Below are 21,274 nucleotides of genomic sequence, written 5' to 3'. Positions count from 1 at the left end.
TCTCTGGCTCTCCCATCAAATTGAATGCCTTACTCCTGACATCAGGCCCCCTCTTGAAGCCACATATACCTTGACACAGAAGAGCAGGGTCATGAAGGAGACGGCGACGAGGAGGAAGAGGAAGAAGAGCAGAAACCATGCCGTCCAGTGCAGCCAGCTGCTGAGCCCCATCATGCGCATGTACTCCTGGGGGAAGAGCAGCACGCACTCCGACACACGCCCCAACGCATGTCCTGACACACACACCCTGACACCCCCTGCCAGACACCCCCGCTGGGGCAAGTTCCCACCGCCTGCCACGCCAGACCCTGGTGCCGTCCTCACAATGATTTTCCTTAGAGCCTCTGTGTGTGTGAGTGTGAGTGTAGATGGCGGTGTCGTACATGGGCCACCTGTGCCACAGCCAAGGGCAGGAACAGTGAAACACACACTGGCCAGAGGCAGAAGACATGGGTCCCACTGGCGTGTCAGCCCTTGACCTTGGGGCATGAGGAATTTTGCCCTCTTCCTACCTTTCCCCACTCTTCAGTGCTACCCACCTGAGATGCCCTCTCTGTTCCCAGCCACCACTAGCCATCTTCTCCTTCACCCGAGTGAGCTCCCTTGCCCTCTACTCAGCCATTACAGCCCCTTCCCCATGAGTTCGTGCTTCAGTCAGGGCCTGAGGGGGGCATGCACTGTGTTGACGAAGCTAATGAACCCCCTCAGCAGTCCTTCATTCCTTGAAGCAATCCCAAACTCCTAGCTTGTGCTTCCCAGTCTCTTCTGGGTACCCAACTGCCCCCCAAGAAGCTGTGTGGTGGGGCAGCTGGTGTTGGGGCTTTGAGTCAGGAGAGCAGAGCCCGGTCCCTCCACTGTCTAGTACCAACCCCACTAATGCCCTTGCTGCAAAGTGTGGTGCCAGGGCTGTCTGTTCCAGGATCAACAGTGGCTGTGGGATTCTTTAGAAGCCAGAGGCACTGCCTCCCCTCCTGCTATTCTGAAATGAGGGGTCCAGACTATTGTTGTGAGGGGCAGGGGCCCCTACAAGAAGGACAGGAGCATAGTGATGCTGGGGACAGGCCTTCCTCGAGGGTCCCAGTCAGGCTGTCAGGAGGTGTAGTGAGGAAACCCAGCTACTCCACTGACCAAACTGACCAGGGAGTCCCAGGACACATAAGGCTGTGATGTTTAATAGAGTGGCCAGTAGCCACATGTCAATGGAAATTAATAAAATTAAAAATTTAGCTCCTCAGCTGTGCTAGGCACCAGTGCCCAGTGGTGACAGTACTGGACACAGGACATGTCCATCCATCATTGCGGAATGTCCCATTGGGTAGCACGAGTCTGGAGGAGGGGATCAGCACTGATTGTCTCTTGTAAGCCAAGAGCCAGGCTGTTGATTTTCCAGCTTCTTCTTATGCCCAATTTCCCAGCCTCAGAAAAAGGGGAGGACTGGTACAAAGGTCACTCACGTACCCACCACTTAGATTCCATGGTCGCTTAACATTCTGCCACACTGGTTTTATCTATGTATCTGCAGGTATGCATGTGTACATATATTATTTTCTGAACCATTTCTTTGTCCACTGCTAACTATTTAAACCACTCATTCTGCCATCTTGTCAAAGTTATTTAAGGTGCCCAAGCAGATAGCACCCACCTCATCGGTTCTCCCAGCCCCAATAATCACAGATTTGGTGCCTGGGAGAGTCTTCTAAATGTCATTTCCGGGCACTGCAGATATTGCCAAAAGAGAAACTTTAAATAAATATTTGGATGCTTTTGGCAGTGTCATGGGTATGGGTTTACAGATGACACTATTCATTCAGGTGTACTCAATTAAGTCCATGATATCCTTTTAAAGTGACACTTCATATACTTGAATTTCCCATCCTATTGTGCCTGGCAGTCGAGAACTACAGTTGTCCTTGATCCATATGCAAAGTGAATTAGCTTTGTGCTCAGCCATATATTTAAGCATTTTGGCTCACTGCTGATCTAACCACTAGAGCGGCTCTGTTCAACAGAAACAGAATGCGAGCCACATACGTAATTTAGAATTCTATAGTAGCCACAAAGAAAAAGTTAAAAGAACCAAGTAAAGTTAATTTCAACAATGTATTTTACTTACCCCAACATGTCCAAAATGTTGTCTTTTCAACATATAATCAATATACAAAGTACTAATGAAACAGTTCACATTCTCTTTTTTTTTTTTTGTACTAAGGCTTCAAAAATATGGTGTTTTACACTCTCAGCATGACTCAGGTCAGACCAGATACACAGCGTGTGCTGAAGCCCAAGGGCTTATGGCTCCCGTGTTAGACAAGGCAGCTCCAGAGCCTTAATAAACTGCACACAAAATATGATACTTTCTTATGGTTTTTAAAATCTGGATATACCAGGGTTGGTTTCAAAGAAGCCCCAAGTAGGCTAAAGCCACCATTGGCGCCTGCCTCACTCCACACCGCTCTGCGGCTGCCGCGTCCATGAGCGGCCCCTGCCTGATGACAGCGCCCGGGACACAGCCACGCACAGCGGCCCTGTGCCTAGAATCAACTTGCCCAAATGTTTAAAAGTCAGATGCAAATGGGCTTACCTTCAGTTTCCTCTCCTTTTCCTGCACGACAGCCCGGACGATGGTGAGTGAGGTGTAAATAAAACTCAGCATGAGCAGCAGCGGGAGCTGGTACTGGATGGCCACGAGAAAGGGGTCCGAAATGAAAGGCGGGTATGGGAATCTCTTTGCGATCACGGTGAGTTTCTCAAACAGCTGCTGTGTGGAGGCGTTTGTGTGGTACTGCATGATGGCTCTGTCCACGGCGTGCTGCACAGCCAGGAAGCCTTCTCGGATGTACCCTACGTGTGGGAGCACAGGACATTCTAGCAAATGAGGTCAACACATGTTGGGAAAGCTGCAGCATGGGGTGCTGCGCCCTCAGAGAGCCACATCCACCGAGCTGTACCCGGGTCTCCCTGTTGAACTGGGCCGCAGAGCGACATCGCCCAACGCCCTAAGGCCTCTTCACTCTTCTAGTTTGTAGGGACCTCCATAATGCCCAGGCTTGGGCCCCTCTCTCCCCCTTCAAAGCCACCTGCCGCCATCACATCTTTCTCTGACCCTCTCTTCTGCCTTCCTTGTCTACTACTTTTAAGGACCTAGTGATTTCAGTGGCCCCCTGGGATAATCGACAATAATCTGGCTAGCTTAAGGCTAGCTGATTAGCAACTTTAATTCCATCTGCCACATTAATTCCCCTTCACCACGTGTCCTGGCATATTCACAGCTTATGAAGATTAGCATGTGGACCTCTTTGGAGGGCCATAACTCTGCCGACCAGAGAGCTCTGCCCTTGAGTTACCATCTCAAAAGGAGGCAGACACTGCAGCCCAAAGACCACTGCTGTAAGACCTTTGTGTACCTTGTGGTTTCTCCGTGCTGGCCCTTTTAGACTCCCCAAAGTGGTTTGTAATAAAATTCTTAAAGTGAAAGGGGCCTGGGAGGAGTGATAAACTGGGGATATGCTATTCCAGTCCAGAGCTAAGATAGGGAGGGACTGAGCCTAAGAAAGGAGCTGGCATGGTCACAGGAGAGAAAAAGGCAGCCTGAGCTCCTGAGGCCTGCGCCCAAGAAACAGAGGGGGAACATGGGGTGCAGGTCTGGGCACCCTCACTCATAAAATAGTGACGTTGAGAACATCTGTAACGTGTGTCTCTAACAGAACTGTCTGGGTTCTGTTAAAAGAGAAAAGCAATATGCCAACCATACCCCCACATGCGGTTACCATGCCTGTGTGTTTCCACTATTTCTCTTAGATTTAACTCTTTTTATGGTTGCGATCATAGTAGGTGCTCAATTAAGGTCACCCATTATTGTGTTGGGTGGGGGTTTGATTCTCATCTTTGCAACTAACCAGCAGAGAAGGTAACGCTGTCCCCACTGAGCAGACGGGACCACTGAGACCTGGGCAGTTGAGGCACACACCTGGTGGCGGGGCAAAGGTGAGATGGGACCCTGGTCTCTGGACTCAAAGCCTGTGTCTTTTCAAAACATCACACCACCTGCCCTACGAAATATCCTGCCTGCCTGCTCACACACCGTTCTCCCGTGAGGCTTTGCCATGCTACCATATGCTCTTCATCTGCCTGACTTGTGTGGCTGCTCAACACTCTGAGGAACGATGCCACACTCTGTAACCAGTCATTTCCCACCCACTGCTGACATTTTTGTGATCATAAGTAAAGCTATGGTGGACATACTTGTGCATGTGGATCTCCTCCTTCTTTCAGACGATTCCAGGGTTAAATTCTTATCAGGGGAATCAGTGAGTCTAAGACATGGACCTCTCGGGGTGGGCTGGGGAGGAACACTGGACTAAATGTACCCAGTCCCTGCTGTGTGCCAAGTTCCCATCCTTTCCACACTGCTCGAGGCCTTCAGGTTTTTCTAACTGCTTTATAGAAGTACTTTAGATAACAAAAAACATTTACCCTTCGTCATTGGCTACCCAAGATCCAGCTTCTACAGACATCCCACTGACTCAATTAAACCACAGATCATTAAACAACCACAGACCTTAAAGAGCCTATAAAACTGTATACAGAGGCGGCAGCGAAGAGAAGGAAAACATAAAACCAAGCCCAAAAGATTCAATGCAAACTGAAGCTCCCTAAAAACGGAAATATAAATGTTTCATTCAAGAGCACATGTCTTCTCAAGCAGGAAGAGAGCCTTCGCTGTTTTCAAAGATGATTTTAGCCTTACAGAAGACAGTTTTACGGGATGTCTTCTTCCTTCTCCTACAAAGAAGATAAAATATTCCTAAAAAGTATTTCTGCAGAGAATTGCAAGGTGGGCTCCCCATGTGATTGTCAGTCACCACTTGGGGGGTAACACCACCTGAAAGGTGCTTCTCACCAGGTTCTCCGCCATCAGGGGATGCGGGTTCCCTTGGTCCTGGGTTTGGGAAAAGTGGGAAAAGGGAAGTGGTGTGCCATCCCTCTGTCTCTTTCACGAAAAACGAGCCTGTTTGGGTCCACATGTAATTTCTTCGAGTGTAACTGAACCGTAAGTGATATTTCACCTGTGGAAACAAAGAGAAAACCAACTGCTCTGAGGGATCCAGAGGAACACACATCTGCATCAACTGAGAGAGGTTAGGGGACTCTTATTCTGTGAACTCACCACTCCCAGTGTCTTCCCCAATGTCAGAGCAAGTGGTCCTGCCCCAGGGGTAACAGGGAACCCCACAGGGGCACTTTGGGTGTTCTTTGCCACGCCTCTCTTGCCGTCCACCCACATGAACTCTCAAAATAATGCTAGAGGGATTTGATGGTTTCCCAGTCTTAATCCCATCGGGCAAGCAAAAAACTTTTGGGCTGGGCTGTTTTAAATATGTAGCAGTAATGCTAATGCCACATCATACTTCATTCCCAAGTATTTGCTACTTTCTTATCTCTCCTGTACGACTCTTTCCACAGAGGCCTAGAGACCAGTAACACCTTTTATGAAATGAGAGGACATAAAGGGGCCTATAGTGATGGCTTATAGGCTGCTTTCTTCAAGCAGGCAAGGTTTCTAAATTGCTCTGGCCTGATGGGTTCAACTGTCCCCAGGGCTCCCTCAGTAGGGCCCAAGATGGCAATACTGGACCAAAAAAAGTTGGTTTACTCCCAGGCCAGCAGAGCACTTTTGTAGGCTAAATTAGTTTTGGGGTGGGGGCAGGTAGGGAAGGACTCGGCTTTGTGGGGCTGAGTCCTCACCGCCAGGGGCAGGGGGTCCTTGCTGTGGTTGAAGGTGTGTTCGAACACGATGGCGGCCAGCACGTTGGAGGAGCGGTTGTCATACTTGATGTAGTCTTCAAAGTCCTTCTCCGAGGGAAAGCCGCGAACTGTGAAGAGCATTGGAGCTGAGTTGCCCAATCATCTGCCCCACTTGAAAAATCTAAATGATTCGGTCATTTGCAGATAAAAGACTGAAAACTTACACGTTTCTCTAGGATTGTGTAAACCTTCCTAAGACCAGAGGAGGTCTTTGTCTTTGGCAGAGAGGCAGGCAGAACCTGAAAACCACAGCCAGCCCTGGGGTTCTGCTGAGACTGCAGGCAGGGCTGGCAGCAATGCCAAATCCGTTTCCCTCCTCCATGCAGGCAGCCACCTGCCCTGGGGTCCACTGCCAGGGGCAGTCCTCTTATAGCCTTGCACCCATAGCGGTGTGCTTTAAAAACTTGAGTAGACACTAACATATAGCTTGTTAACTGATTTTCTATCACCCAGACCCCATTCCATATAAAGGGTTTTACTGTAATCACTCAGTGAGGGACCAAGGATCTTCTCCTAAGTGTTTGCTACGCTGAATTCAACAAGCCCCAGGAGGTAGATGCCAAAATCAAGAGGAGAGAAAAAAAGAGATCATACTTTTTATCCTCAAAGTAAAGAGCTAGAAAACATGACTAGCATGTGTTTATTGGGAGTATATTTCAATAGGCTCCTAACGACTCATTTTTTTCTCTTTTAACCCTCATCTGAATATATGCTCTTATTGATCTCAGAGAGAGAGAGAGACAGAGAGAGAGACAGAGAGAGACAGAGAGAGGATGGGGAGGGAGGGAGGGACAGAGAGAGAGAGAAACATTGATCGGCTGCCTCCCACACTCCCTCCCACCACCACCAGGGATCGAACCCACAATCTAGGTATGTGCCTGGGAATAGAACCCACACCCTTTGGTGTACAAGACAATGTTCCAACCAAGCAAACCACCCAGCCAGGGCCTAATGACTCTTTTTTAATTTTAATTATTATTATTATTTTTAATATATTTTATTGATTTTTTACAGAGAGGAAGGGAGAGGGATAGAGGGCTAGAAACCTTGGTGAGAGAGAAGCATCGATCAGCTGCCTCCTGCACACCCTCTACTGGGGATGTGCCTGCAACCAAGGTACATGCCCTTGATTGCAATCGAACCTGGGACCCTTCAGTCCCCAGGCTGACGCTCTATCCAGTGAGCCAAACCGGCTAGGGCTATTTTTATTATTTTTAAAAATAATTCTTTATTGTTGAAAGTATTATATATGTTCCCTTTTTCCCCCCATTGATTCCCTCCAGCCCACCCCCAGCCATGGGCCAGGCCTAATAACTCTTTTTTAGAGCTGTCCTCTCAAAACCACATCCCAGAAAAGATTCATTTGGGGGGGAGGGGGGCTTTGTTTGTTTGTTTTTTAATATATTTTTTATTGATTTTTACAGAGAGGAAGGGAGAGGGATAGAGAGTTAGAAACATCGATGAGAGAGAAACATGGATCAGCTGCCTCCTGCACACCCCCTACTGGGGATGTGCCCGCAACCAAGGTATATGCTCTTGACCAGAATCGAACCCAGGACCCTTCAGTCTGCAGGCCGATGCTCTATCCACTGAGCCAAACCAGTTAGGGCCCAGAAAAGATTCTTGGCATCATATTCTCACACTACATCTTACCCTTGTAACCAAAAGGGTTTCTTTGGGTATGTGGTCACCTATTCCCCCTGTGGGTAATTGGGTGCTGCTCAAGCTGCCACACATCAATTCATCTGGCCCTCACAACTCTTTATAATAAGACATGATACAAGCCCTGGCTGGGTAGCTCAGTTGCTTAGAGTGTCATCCCAATATGCCAAGATTGTAGGTTCAATCCCCGGTCAGGACACATATAAGAATCAAACAATGAATGCATGAATAAGTGGAACAAACAATGCTTCTCTCTCTCTAAAAAAAAAAAAAAATTTTTTTTAATCAATAAGTAAACATTTTTAAAAAGGAGAGACATGAGACAGAGTTGGGGGATTGGCCCTGGCAACATGGCCAACAAGAGGAGATGCTGAATGGCCCTGAACCTCACAGAAAGAAGGGTCCCAGTGGATGTCTCACCTCTCATGTTGATCGCCAACGCCCTTTTGGCCGTCTCCGTGATGGTCTTCGCTGCGTCGCTCTGGGACGGGATGTAGGCCAGCTCCCAGGCGCCTCCTGGAGGAGGGAAGCTGAAGAACAGGGGCAGCTCCCGGACTGACTGGCTGGGGTAGATGGTGGCCTTGGGCACATTCTCCGACTGGATCTTCAAGCGAAGCCAAATCAGGATCCCAGAAAACAGCAAGGGTAGGAGGAGTTCCAAGGCCGTCACCAGGACCTTCCGCTTCTGGAAGAGGAATAAAAGCACATGATGACGGATTGAGAAGCACAGGAGTGGCCTCATAGACCCCGGCCCCTGGGGACACCCCCCTCCAAGCTCCACTCTCCCCCCGAGGCCCTGTCTCCCAAGGTGCCCACACAGGGGGCACACACTTCTTCTTGCCATGCCCCCAGAGTGGGACTTACCTGCAGCGTGTAGTTCTTCCAAAGCAGGAGGGACAGCTGCCTGAGCACTGCCATCCTCTCACCAGGAGGGACCCTCAGCACTAGTTACAGACCAAGGACAAAAAGTTAGGGTGTGCCATGAAAATGTGCTTTGTGTTTGGGGGAGCACAGGGGAAAGAGGGGAAGGTTGAGTCTTGGGACACATAACCTTCTCTCCATGTTTCTCCTCACCTTTTTTCATACCATCTTCACTCAAAATAGCACACGTGAGAGAGAAACAACAGTTCTATTGCTTGTTTAAAGTACACTCTTTTGGGAAACGGGCCTTCTTTCTTCCCGAAACTTAAGATCAACAACAGGCTTTTATGTGCAATGTAACTGCTAGAGTGGTATTTATAATTTGATAAAAAGCTATTCAGATGTTCTCTGTAGTTCATATGAAGTTGCTATTTCTTAGCAAAATACTCAGGCTGATGGAATTCCTCTCCGTGACTGGCTTTCCTCTCAACCAACACAGCACCAGTGAAAGGAAACTCATCTTAGTGTGCTGGCTTCGGGGTGGTTTCTAAGTCTGAGAGGGCTGTGGAGGGAGGGAGCGGGGAGAAGCCTGAAATGGGGGCCCACACTGGCCTTGTTGACTCAGGAGCGGGATACAGGAAGCAGACACACCGGGATGATGGAATGTACCTTCCTGCCTCGAACCCTAAGGAAGTATTTCCTGCTTTAACTGAGCATTGGTATGTGAGCCTCCCACAAGAGTGGTCATTTTCCTTCAAAGAAAATCTATCCTGTGTCACTATGAATGTTATATTTAAATCTGGTACATAAACTGGGAAAGTCTGCTGAGAGATTATGAAACACAAGAGATAGCAGAATGGATGGAACTGGAGAGCATTATGCTTAGCGAAATAAGCCAGTCAGAGAAAGATAAATATCGCATGATCTCACTCATTTATGGAATATAATGAACAACATAAACTGATGAACAAAAACAGATCCAGAGACAGAGGAGCATCGATCAGACCGTCAAACCTCAGAGGGAAGGTAAGGGAGGGTGGGGGTAAGGGGGAGAGATCAACCAAAGGACTTGTGTGCATGCATATAGGCCTAACCAATGGACACAGACAACAGGGGGCTGAGGGCATGAGTGGGGGGGGGGCATTGGGGGGATAAGGAAACATATGCAATACCTTAATCAATAAAGAAAAACATTTTTTAAAAAAAGAGATAGCAGAAACAAGAGTGGGGTTTAGAAAGGCCTCTCTCGGCCCTGGCTGGGTAGCTAAGTTGGTTAGAGCACCATCCCGATACACCAAGGTTGCAGGTTGGCTCCATGGGGAGGGCACATACAAGAATCAACCAATAAATGCATAAGTAGGTGAAACAATATGTCAATGTTTCTCTCCCCCCTTCTCTCCCTCTCTCTCTCAAACCAATCAATAAATACAAATATGTATCTACTCTCAATTGAGGAAACCCATTGTGCTAGACTTCAGGTGTGAGTAGAGACGCCGAGCTCAGTTTATTAAATGCTTACCTGCCAGAGAAGGAGGTGGTCACGTTCTGGAAGATGCGGGCATGGAGGCTGAAGTGTGGAGCAGGCTGCTCAGACCTACGGTGGTCAGCAAGAATGGCAGAGGAGGGGAGGCCCCAGAGAGCTCCTGGTCACCGTCCATGTACCGAGGACGCAGGTGGAGCAAGAGGAACCCTTCACAGCTCACGGCCCTTTAAGTGGGGAGAAACCTCCGTGACTCACAGGGGAAGAGTTCTGAGTTCAATGAATTGGCTCCACATTCAGGCTGATACTAACCCAACACCATCCATCAAGTGGCCTACAATCACGCAGAAGACTCAAACGGCTAGTCAGTCATTCATCAGTGAACACAAGCTAACACGACTGCCCCAAGCACCTGCCTTCAGACCCCGTGTGCGCAGAATGAGAGTTTGTTTGCTTTTTAAAACAGCCAGTTTCACTTCTGGCTCCAGTCAGTTGAAAATAATTTCCATTAAAGCCCTTTTTTCAAAGTAAGATCCTGCTTTAAAAAAAACAAACAAAAACACATAAAACAACACAAGAAAAGATGTGTCTATAATTATTCAAAATGTACGCTTTAAAGTGTAGTCAACAAATATTTTGTATATTTATAGACAACACAACTGCAAGAAGTAATTAATGTAAAATATGGCTTTCGGTTAACTACATGGTTGAAATGTAAAGAAATTAAAGCTAAAATAGTATAAAGTGCCATTAAGTGGCAAAGTAATAAATTATCCCAATTGTTTTAAAATCCACATGCCTTAAAAATCGGTTGTAGACATGTAGTAAGAGAGCAGGGATTTAATGATATCCGTGGAGGCCTGTGGTTTAGGAAAGATTTCTACAAGTGGGTTAGGCTAAGAGGGGAAGACAGGGCCTCCGTCGGGGACCAGTCCTCCTGCGGTCATCTGGCCTGGCCAAGATGATCTTCCTTCCTCTATCTCCAGAGGGGAATGTAAAAAAAAAAAGTCACAGCTCATAGAGGTCTTCTGGTCAGAGACGTTGATGACTTCCTTTTCTGGAAAAGTCTGTCCAAGGAAGGGCACATCAACAAGCCCAACCCTGTCCCTCTAGGAGGGTGGTGGTGGGGTGGGGCAGAAGGACAGACCCTCCACCTTCCTACCAGCCTGAACGGCAGTATCTGGGAACTGACCTGAGTCCTGGGAGAGGCTCCTGGCTGCAGGTTTCCTCCGGGGCTACAGGAGGACTGGCGGAAAGGAGGCAGCCCTGTGCAGAGGGCTCTGGGGTGGGGCTGGCAGGGTGACCTTGGAGATCAGGAGCACTGACGCCTCTTGGGACATCAGGAGGGGCCCAGGGCTCCCTGGCATGACTCCCTGGCACCTTTGGGCAAATGGAGGGTGCTAGAGAATCATTTGAAAAATAAACATAAAACATCCCTCACCAAGTTAGAAAATCAAAGCGCAAAGCAGATTGCAAGTATGTTACTTTAAAAAGAACAGAGCCAATAACAAAGAAATATGGATGTAGGAAAACAGACCAGACCGCAGGGCTGACTCTTTGTTCTCTCCTGCTACATTAAAAGATAAGAAGCTTTTATATGATATACTTTTACACTTACACAGTCTCTCACTTCAACTCTGGCTTCTGGTATCAGTACCCTTTTATGGACAAAGAAACCGGGAGGAAAAACCTGGCCCAGGATCACACCACAAGAAAGCCACGGAGCCAGGGTCTGAACGCCCCGGGCTGTGTTTTTAACGACTACGCCACTACATCCTTGCGTATCCTAAGGCAGTAAACAAACATCTGTGTAAAATCTGTACACAGTGCCTCCAGAACATAACATTAGAAATCAGGAGAAAAATGTCCCTTGAGCCCCACCACCTCAGTATTTTATTTATTGCTGTCTCCCCGAAGCACCCAGCTTGTGGCTTTGTACACGCCAGGCTTCATCCAAAGGCTCACTAAATGCTGCATTTGTGTCTGTTCTGTTTGAGTAAAAAAGAATTTAAAGGAGGAGATTCCCGGAATTACAAAACCAAGAAAGCTTTCTGGTTACATAAGCAAATGTACACGAGGAAAGGAAGCTAAAGTTCCTTAAAACACTTGACGCTGGTGGCACCGAGAGTCCCCAGAAGTGGAAATGGCCTCGATCCAGAACCACCCCAGGCGGGTTCTACTCTAAGGCAAACACTTGGCCACTGGCAAAGCCACCACCTCCGCCCCACAAGAGCATGTCTTCCCCCTGCAGAGGCTCACTTCACTCCCCCAGGGACAGAGCCAGGAAGGGAAGGGAAAACTTTATTTTCCCGACGAAAAGGCTTGTTTGCTCACTGTTAAAATATTAAACATTACACAAACTGTTGAGTATTTCAATATTTGCTTTTTAGGTGAGCAACTGAATTGGTCCAGAGTGAGTGCATACAGGGGGCTGCTAATTTCTGAGAAGTCTCTTGATGGCACATAGAATTCCTCTAAAAATGGTTTTCCCAGTAGCTTTTGTTAAAGAGCTGTGGGGCGTGCCAGTTCACGAGCACCCACCGTTGTTCAGGGGCCCACTGCCCAGCAGCACAGACCACTGGTGGTCCGTGAGGTCTGAAAGGTTGGCGACTGCTGCTTAGTGCATCTTGAGGAGTCTAGACACTTCCAATTTTATTTATTATTTTTTAATCCCCACCTGAGGATATTTTTTCCTTGGATTTTTAGAGAGCGTGGAAGGGAGGAAGGGAGGAAGGGAGGGGGGAGAAAGAGAAATATCCATAGGTTGCCTCCCACATGTGCCTGGACAGGAGCCAGGGATCAAGCCTGCAACCCAGACACTTCCACTTTTTAGATTTGTGGGGACTTTCTTTTTCATTATGGGCTTAAATATGTCCTACAATTTATATATATGCCGGTGCAAAAATAATGTTTTACTTCTGCATATATGGAACAGAATGGTGTTAAATGATTCAAGAGAGTCACTGCTGAGCTATCCTCAGGACCAGTGAGCAGAAGTGGACAAGGCACATACCCTATTATGTTCCTGTCATATCCCAGGTTCAGTACATCTCCTTCCATGGAAGCCTAACTCTGCACAGGCCTGGAGGGAGGAACGGGTGGGAAGGAGGGGTCTCCATAAAGCCACAGGCATGCCTCCTGGTGTCAGGCGAAGAACAGACATAAATATATAGGCAGATTTATCCAAAATGTCTGATCAAAATATTCATGGCAGAACTGGTGCTCTCTGGATTCACTGAGCCACATTTTGCAGCATTTGGAGCACACTGGTCTCCAGTTTCTTGTTAGTTGGGGTGGGAGGGCATTACTAGATCACGGAGAAATGAAAGAGTGTGTGGGGGGAACAGCAAGTCGTGTGGAGTGGTGGTGGTAGGGGAACAGCAGGGAATAAGCCAGAAAGGGAAGCCAACAAGAAGGGAGTTGGGGTGGGGCATGGGGGAGAGGGTCTCGAAATGTGCAGTAATGCTGCTTGTGGTGTTTTGTTTTGCTTAATCTTTTACCCAGTACATGATCCTTTTCTGGGGCGGAGTGGACAGTAAATATGTGAAAATGTCTAATTCAATGAATTCTTCAGATGAAATGCTCATCTATAATAATAAAAGCGTAATATTGCTAATTAGACTGGACAGCTGGACGACCATCCAGATGTCCTTCCGGACGAAGCCGCCGCAGTGGAGGCCGAGGCCGAGGCAGTTAGGGGTGATCAGGCAGGCAGGCAAGCAGGGGTGATCCGGCAGGCAGGTAAGTGGTTAGGGGCGATCAGGCAGGTAGGCAGAGATGGTTAGGGGCGATCAGGCAGGCAGGTGAGCAGTTAGGGGTGATCAGGCAGTCAGGCAAGTGGTTAGGGGCGATCAGGCAAGCAGGCGAGTGGTTAGGGGCAATCAGGCAGGTAGGTGAGAAGTTAGGGGTGATCAAGCAGGCAGACAGAGGGGTTAGGGCGATCAGGCAGGCAGGCAAGTGAGCAGTTAGGGATGATCAGGCAGGCAGGTGAGTGGTTAGGGGCAATCAGGCAGGCAGGCAGGTGAGTGATTAGGAGCCAGTGGTCCCAGATTGCAAGAGGGATGTCCAACTGCCAGTTTAGGCCCATGGGTGCTGAATAAAAGAGTTCTACTGCCTGCACTCCCCCATTCCTGGTTCACCTGGGAAAACAGCATAGGTGTGGGGCTTTTTGTGGCATGTGACACTCCCTGGCTCCCTAGAAGAGATCGGGGATCGGGCCTAAACCGGCAGTTGGACATTCCCCTAGGGGTCCCGGATTGGGAGAGGATGCAGGCCGGGCTGAGGGACTCTGCCCCCTCCCATGCATGAATTTTGTGCACTGGGCCTCTAGTATAACAATAGACAAAAACAGGCTAAAACTAGCAGGCACATTTATTGAGTATGGTCCCTGCCAGTGAACCCACTATTAGTCTCCAAGTGTGGTAAGCAAGATTAGCTGCTGGAGTAATGGAATGGTGAGGAATATTATTTATAAGTATTTTTCTTTAAAAATGAGAAAAGTTGGCTTTACTAATATTTTTTAAAAATATTTTTATTGATTTTTAGAGAGAGAAGATGGTAGAGAGATAGATAGAAACATTGATGAGAGAGAAACATCATTGGTTGGCTGCCTTCTGCAGGGGATCGAGCCCTGACTGGGAATCGAACTAGTGACCTCTTGGTTCCTGGGTCAATGCTCAACCACTGAGCCACACCAGCTAGGCAGCTTTACTAATATTTAATGCATGGACGGACCCTGGCACCCTTGTTGGCCTGTGTGTCAGCAGCATGGGCACCCCGATGGAGGAGAGGTTCTGTGATACGGGGGTGACAGTGGGCCCTTCCCACTAGTTTACTTGAAGCCTCTAAGATATGTTAGAGTTTACATACTTCAAGATAGCATGGTTGAAGGACCTTGTATGCATATATGCAAGGCTCATGGACACAGACAATGGGGCAATGAGGACCTGGGGTGGGGGGCAGGGATGGGCTGGTGGAGGTCATTGGGGGCGGGGGGAAGGACATATGTAATACTTTCAACAACAAAGAATTATATTTTTAAAAGATATGGTCGTATTCAATTAAAAACAGAAGCCAGACTCTTAAATAGCCGAAACATTATAATACTTGGTAGTGACTCAGGAATACCTATGAAGATCTTTTATGGCACAGAGGTTCACTGGTTATCTTGTGATTTAGAACTTAAGGAAGAAATCTGGCCGAAACCGGTTTGGCTCAGTGGATAGAGCTTCCGCCTGCGGACTGAAAGGTCCCAGGTTCGATTCCCGTCAAGGGCATGTACCTGGGTTGCGGGCACATCCCCAGTAGGAGATGTGCAGGAGGCAGCTGATCGATGTTTCTCTCTCATCGATGTTTCTAACTCTCTATCTCTCTCCCTTCCTCTCTGTAAAAACTCAATAAAATATATATTAAAAAAAAATTAAAAAAAAAAAAAAGAAATCTGCATTTTCTTTCATGAAAAGTTCCAAATCTGGAGACCTTTTTTTCTTTTCTTTTCTTTTTTCAAGGGCAAATGACTGCAGCAATGTGTCGGCTAAGCTTATTTCTTTCAAGCCAACATACTCAAATCAGTCCCTTTAAGGAAAAGGTGTGATTGTGTTGCCAAGGATGCTGCAAGAGCGTTGTTTCACAAACATCTACACCTGCACCCAACGCTTTGGGAACTAGATTGCCAGCTTCTCCGATAGCCCATGAACATTTATCAGCCCACATTCAAGAGCCCTTGCATGACTGGTGAGTGGGACTGAAAAACAAGTACTGGAATCATAGCACAGTCTCTGTGTCTCTATGAGGTGTGGTATCACATACCACAAGAACCAGGAACTCAGAGAAACAGGACACAGAACCAGCACCAGACCTTCAAAGGCTGGAACATATATTTCACCATTTTATAAATGCGATGCAGACTTGATCACATGGTTTCTTTTAAAAACAGCATATGTTGGTGCGGTAGATTTTGTAGCATTAGTACACTGACAAAATTTAATCGTGTTCACTTTCCCTCTCATTCTTTAAAAGTTCTATATTGTGCCGAAACCAGTTTGGCTCAGTGGATAGAGCGTCGGCCTGCAGACTGAAAGGTCCCAGGTTCGATTCCGGTCAAGGGCATGTACCTGGGTTGCGGGCATATCCCCAGTAGGAGATGTGCAGGAGGCAGCTGATCAATGTTTCTCTCTCATCGATGTTTCTAACTCTCTATCTCTCTCCCTTCCTCTCTGTAAAAAATCAATAAAATATATTTTTTTAAAAAAAGTTCTATATTGTGTATATTTCTAAGTCCATAATATCAGGACAGTAGTGGATAACTATAATTTATAAATAAATACAGTGGGGCCTTGACTTACGAGTGTCCCGACTGATGAGTTTTTCGAGATACGAGCCATCTCTCGGCCGATTTTTTGCTTTGAGTTGCGAGCTAAAATTCGGGTTACGAGCCAGCTTCAGATACCCCACCGCTAGTTGGCTCAGCGAACGTCACAGTGAACGCCACAACATCAGCCCAGCATCACGTGTCTCATTCGTTCACTTTAAGATTTGACATACGAGTAATTTGAGTTACGAGCTCCGTCACGGAACGAATTAAACTCGTAAGTCAAGGCCCCACTGTATAATATATGGGGGAAACATACTTAAATTCTTTTACACAAGAAAGTGCACAAAAAATAGTCTTTAGACAACTTATTTACACAAGTGGTCCTGGCATGAATGAGATGGGAAGAAATCCCTAAGGCTCAGTCATTGTCTGTGAGCAGACCCCTCCACCCTCTCTAGGCCAGGTTTGAGGCTGTGGTCATTTGCATTGGGAGTGAGCGCTCAGGGGGAAACCGAGTGAGCTGGTTTCACACTCAACACTACCACCAGCTCTGTTCAGGGTTGGGAGCAGCCATCTCCTCAGGATCACATGGCTCTGAGTTTACAGTAAAGCTTCTGGTGGGAGTTGGTAGGGTATATGTTTGCCAAAGATGTGGCCCAAAGGAGGTTATTGGGAGAAAGTTCTATGAAATCTGCGCTGCTCATCCCTTTAAAACGTCTATATTTGTGTATATTTCTATGTCCATAATATTCATTACAGTAGTGTATGGCTATAATTTATAAATAAATATAATATATGGGGATACACACTTAAATTCTTTTACAAAAGAAAGTGCTGCCTGCTTTTCTAACCCCTGCTGTAGCCTCAGTCCCATTTCCAGTCCTGCTAGCTCATCTGCTTCTCTGGGTGTAGGAAATGAAGTAATAGGGCAACGGGAATCCCCAGGGAGAGGTAACCATGGATCTTCTGTAAGGAGCAAGGCAGCAGCAACTCATCACTCATCTCCTGCAACGGTTCCTACCTGCCTGTTGACTCCAATTCTCTTCAAATGTGCAAATAACTCTGAGCCATTCATACACTGCACAAGTCCCCCAGGACAGGGTCTGACACACCTTACACTTTCCCACAGGTGTCTGGGCCTTCTAGGGTTTTGTCTGCTTGGAATTCCATCCACCATATCTGTCTCCACCTTCTGAAATCCCACCTATTACTTCTCAGCCCAGTCCTAGCACCTGTCAATCAGCCACTGATAACCTTGGTTCAAGGGTTCTTCATCTTGGCTGAACAACAGAATCTTTTGGAGGAGCTTCAAGACAGAAACTGATGTCTGAGGCCCATCCCTGGAGATTCTGGACTCTGTTCTGGACATGCGGCTCTTTCCCAAGTGATTATAACATTCAGCCAGAGTGAGACCTTCTGCTCTTGCTGAAAGCTATCCCTCCACCTCTGGACATCTTCAGCAGCTTTTCTGGATGTCTCACGTATCATGTATCTTGTCCTGTCTTATGTCACAGTTACTTGTGAATAAGTCATCTCTTTAACGCTACCCGAAAGTCCCCCAGAGCAGGGACCATGTCCAGGAAATCTTTCAATCATTCACAGAGCCTTGCCCACATTTTTCTCGGAGTTCTAGAATGCTTTCCGCCTCAACAGACTCAATAGCAGAAGAGTCTACTGCCATCTCAAGAAGCAGGTCTGGAGAAGAAACTGTTAACTAGGGAGTATTACGTGGGCCTTCCCAATTGAGACTAAGTCAAAACAGGGTCCTATGAGACTGCCTGGCACATGCACCATGGGAGGCTAACATCTTTTTTAAAAACAGCTTGAGCTACCCTCTGTTCCAAAAGGCTGTCTCATCAGAATGGTGGTAGATCACCGTAGAGAGGGAATGATGCCATCGTATTTGTCAGACAGAATAAGCAAGTGTTTATTTTTTTTTAATTCTCTAAAAAGTTAAAAAGATGGGGGTGGGGGGATTCTCATGGCATCCATTTTTACCCATTTTCTTTTTCTCTTACATTTCCCATGATGCAAACTTCCTAAAGGAAAACAACCTTCATCCTTTCAAGTTCACAAAAGGCAGCACCAAATATACCGAATCAAATGGTATAGTTGCTCAGGAGAAAAGAGCATTAACTTTTTCACTTGAACCTTGTCTGAGTCTCTAGGCCTGGCATGTGCTGGGAGTGCAAGACCAAACAAGAGCCAATCAGTACCTTCAAGGAGCTCACAGTTCCAGAGGCAAAGGGACAAACAAACATAAATAATCCTATAAGGCAACAGCTTTAATTGGATCATGTCCAAAGAAGTGAGGAGAGGGCATGCATTCACGTACAAATAGACACTTGCCCTAAACCCTCCTGCAAGAGACAGGCCCTGCCCTCATTAAGCTTAGAGTGTACTGTGTGAGGACAGATACCCGTGCAAACATAAATTATACCAAATCGGGACTGACCATGGACATCAGAAGGTTGTATTTCGGGTTGTTGAAGGCCTCTCTGCCTAGACCAGGAGTACCCTTCCTGCTGTCCCCCACACAACTCCCACCACCAACAGTGGACCCCCGGATCCTCAATGAACCCGGGTTCTGGGACTGAGGGGTTGGGAGCAAGGCGACTTCAGTATGGAGAAGGATTACCACCCACATTGGGACTCTGCACCGAGAGATGAGCCAGCAGCATTCCCGGAGGCCCTGCCACGGCTGCCCAGCCTGGGACGCAGCAGGGCGCTACCAGACAGGTGTTGAGCGTGCCTGCTGGACGAATGCGGCGGGTCTCATCTCGGCTGGGCACAAAGGACTCCGCAGCTATTCTAATGTCCGGGAAGGTTTAGGTTTCTCCGAGGCCAGTGGCTTCAGCGACCTGCCTGCAGGGATGGGGACACGCCCAGAGAGGTTCGAGCGGTGAGGAAGCCTTAGTCAGGGCGGCCTGGCGCTGCAGGGAGGTGCACCTGCTGGACGGGCGCGGGTGGGCGCGGGCAGAGCGGGGCGGTGCAGGGTGGCGGGGCTCCGGGGCAGGTCGGCTGGGGCTGGGGGCGGCCGGGGCGGGGAGCGGCTCCGCAGCCGCACGTGCATTGGCGGCGGGTCCTACGGCACTCACCGACCCTTGGCACCGGGGATGCGGCGGCCAGCGCTCTGCCCTCTCGCGGGGTCCACTCCTTCGGCTCCCAGCTCCGCTCCAGCCTCGCGGAGGAAGCCGGCACGGAGGGGAGGGGGCGCCGGCGACCCGCCTCAGGACGGACCTGGCCGCTCAGGATCCTGCAGGGGGCGCACCGGCCGGCTCGCGCGTGCGCCTTGGGCCGCCCCTGCGGGTGCCCCGCCCTCCCCGGGACGCCCCGCCCCTCCCGGCTCGCGCCTGCGCAGTGCCTCGCCCGCAGGGGGCGTGCGGCGTCCAGCCCGGCGAGCGCGGTGTCCGACACTGAGCAGAATTATCCCTGAAGCCGCGGAAGCAGCCAGTGCCGAAACCTTGGCCTTCGTTGGCTTCCTTCCATTTCCCCTTCAGCACTGTCTTTTGTTGGGTGCGGTGCCCCTTCTCCTCACGGACCTCTAGCTCGGCCTCACCCTCTTGGTGGGCAAGCTTGTCTTTTGGGTCGGAGACCCGGTTCGGCCTGGTGCTGACGGCTGCTGGGGCGGGTGAGGCCCTGGGAGGGCCAGGAACTTTCTGGAAAACGGCCGTAGGGGTGGGCAGGAAGGCCGGGCATCCCGGGATGTGACCGCGGTGACCGGGTGCAGTTCCAAAGGGTGGGGAGGCGGGGGGGGGGGGGGGCGGGGGTCCCGAGATTGGGTCAGAATCACCTCAGGCAGGGGAGCCGCAGGTTAGGGCTTGGGCCACCTCAGACCCGAGGGTTCCAAGGCCAAGTTGGGGTCACCTTGGGGAGGAGGGTAATGGGTCGGGCTGGACCGAAGGGGAGCGAGGAGGGGTCGGAGTCACGTGGGAACGATAGGGTCCCGAGGCAGGAGCAGGGGCCACCTGTGCAGGAAGGGTCGCCGGACAAGGGCAGGGTCACCTGGGGCTGGGAAGGTTCCGAGGCCTGGATGGGGTCCTCTGGGGCTGGAGGGGCTGGTGGCAGGGGTGGAACCGTGAGGGTAGGGTGGCCTGGGCTGGAGTGTGGACGGCACGGCCAACAGTCACCACGGCCTGGCCCACGAGTGTCTGGGTCTCCGGGACTCAGGGTCCTCCAGCGGCCCGAGGGACCCCCCTCCTGGCCTCCGGCAGTTCCTGTCAGCACCTGGGGCGCCGCCTGCTGGCCAGTCGGGTGTGGTCTCTGCTCCCAGCTAGCTTCGGGATCAGGATGCCAGTGCACCGTAATGACCCAAGTCAGGGTTATTCTCCTGCTACCCCAAGACTGCTTATGGATTAGTGATTGAGCATCTCCATGCCTCACTTGATTTTCTTTAAAAAAATTTTTTTATTGCCCTGACCGGTTTGGCTCGGTGGATAGAGCGTCGGCCTGCAGACTGAAGGTCCCACGTTCGATTCCGGTCAAGGGCATGTACCTTGGTTGCGGGCACATCCCCAGTGGGAGGTGTGCAGGACGCAGCTGATCGATGTTTCTCTCTCATCGATGTTTCTAACTCTCAATCCCTCTCCCTCCCTCTCTGTAAAAAAAACCAATAAAAAATATTTTTAAAATAATTTTTTTTATTGTTGATAGTATTACAAATGTCTGCCATCCCCCCTTTACCCCCTCCATCCCCCATTTGATTGTCTTCATAGCACCTTTCATTATCTGAAGTGGTATTCACTTACTTGTTTGCTTTTCTTCCCTCTCTCTCCCTTACCAGAAGGTGGTCTCCGTAAGGAAAGGCATTTTGTCTAGTTTATGGCTATATCCCAGGGTACGAGAATGCCTGGCACAGAGGAGGCACTTGGTAACTATTTGTTGAATGAAAAAGTCACAAAGACCTGGTTTTAAATCTTAATCTGACCCCTTAACTAGCAGGCATATCATTTTACCTTTCTGAACTTCAATTTCTTATCCCTAAAATAAAAATAAAAATAGTAATAATACCAAAATCAATGGTATTTTTTTAGGGTCAAATGAGAAAATGCATAAGTGCTTCTTACAATGCCTGGCACATAAATGCCAAATAAATGGTAGTATAATGTGAGTACAAGTAGAGGCTGATACAGCCTGCTCTTTATAAGGAGCAT

At 48.8% G+C, this 21,274-nt stretch overlaps 1 protein-coding gene across 2 annotated transcripts in view; it reads right to left on the bottom strand.

Annotated features, from left to right (window-relative positions):
- Nucleotides 1–19,417, bottom strand: part of ABCA3 (ATP binding cassette subfamily A member 3) — a 59,451-nt gene extending 40,034 nt beyond the window's left edge. Inside the window, exons 1-9 of one of the 2 annotated variants that reach the window (XM_036310126.1) lie at nt 19,220–19,417; nt 11,001–11,188; nt 9,848–10,035; nt 8,332–8,411; nt 7,888–8,152; nt 5,746–5,873; nt 4,901–5,066; nt 2,582–2,841; nt 70–186 (exon numbers count right to left, since the gene is read on the bottom strand). In XM_036310126.1, the coding sequence (XP_036166019.1) occupies nt 70–186; nt 2,582–2,841; nt 4,901–5,066; nt 5,746–5,873; nt 7,888–8,152; nt 8,332–8,385 (990 nt within the window). In that variant the 5' untranslated portion in view covers nt 8,386–8,411; nt 9,848–10,035; nt 11,001–11,188; nt 19,220–19,417. The remainder of the gene's footprint in view (nt 1–69; nt 187–2,581; nt 2,842–4,900; nt 5,067–5,745; nt 5,874–7,887; nt 8,153–8,331; nt 8,412–9,847; nt 10,036–11,000; nt 11,189–19,219) is intronic. The other variant, XM_036310127.1, reaches the window with a different exon arrangement.
- Nucleotides 19,418–21,274: the final 1,857 nt, after the last annotated feature.

Source organism: Myotis myotis, unplaced genomic scaffold (assembly GCF_014108235.1).
Source record: "Myotis myotis isolate mMyoMyo1 unplaced genomic scaffold, mMyoMyo1.p scaffold_m19_p_5, whole genome shotgun sequence".
Classification (NCBI taxonomy): Eukaryota; Metazoa; Chordata; class Mammalia; order Chiroptera; family Vespertilionidae; genus Myotis; species Myotis myotis.
Note: the sequence above shows the minus strand (reverse complement) of the source record. Positions and strands in the feature narration are given on the sequence as shown.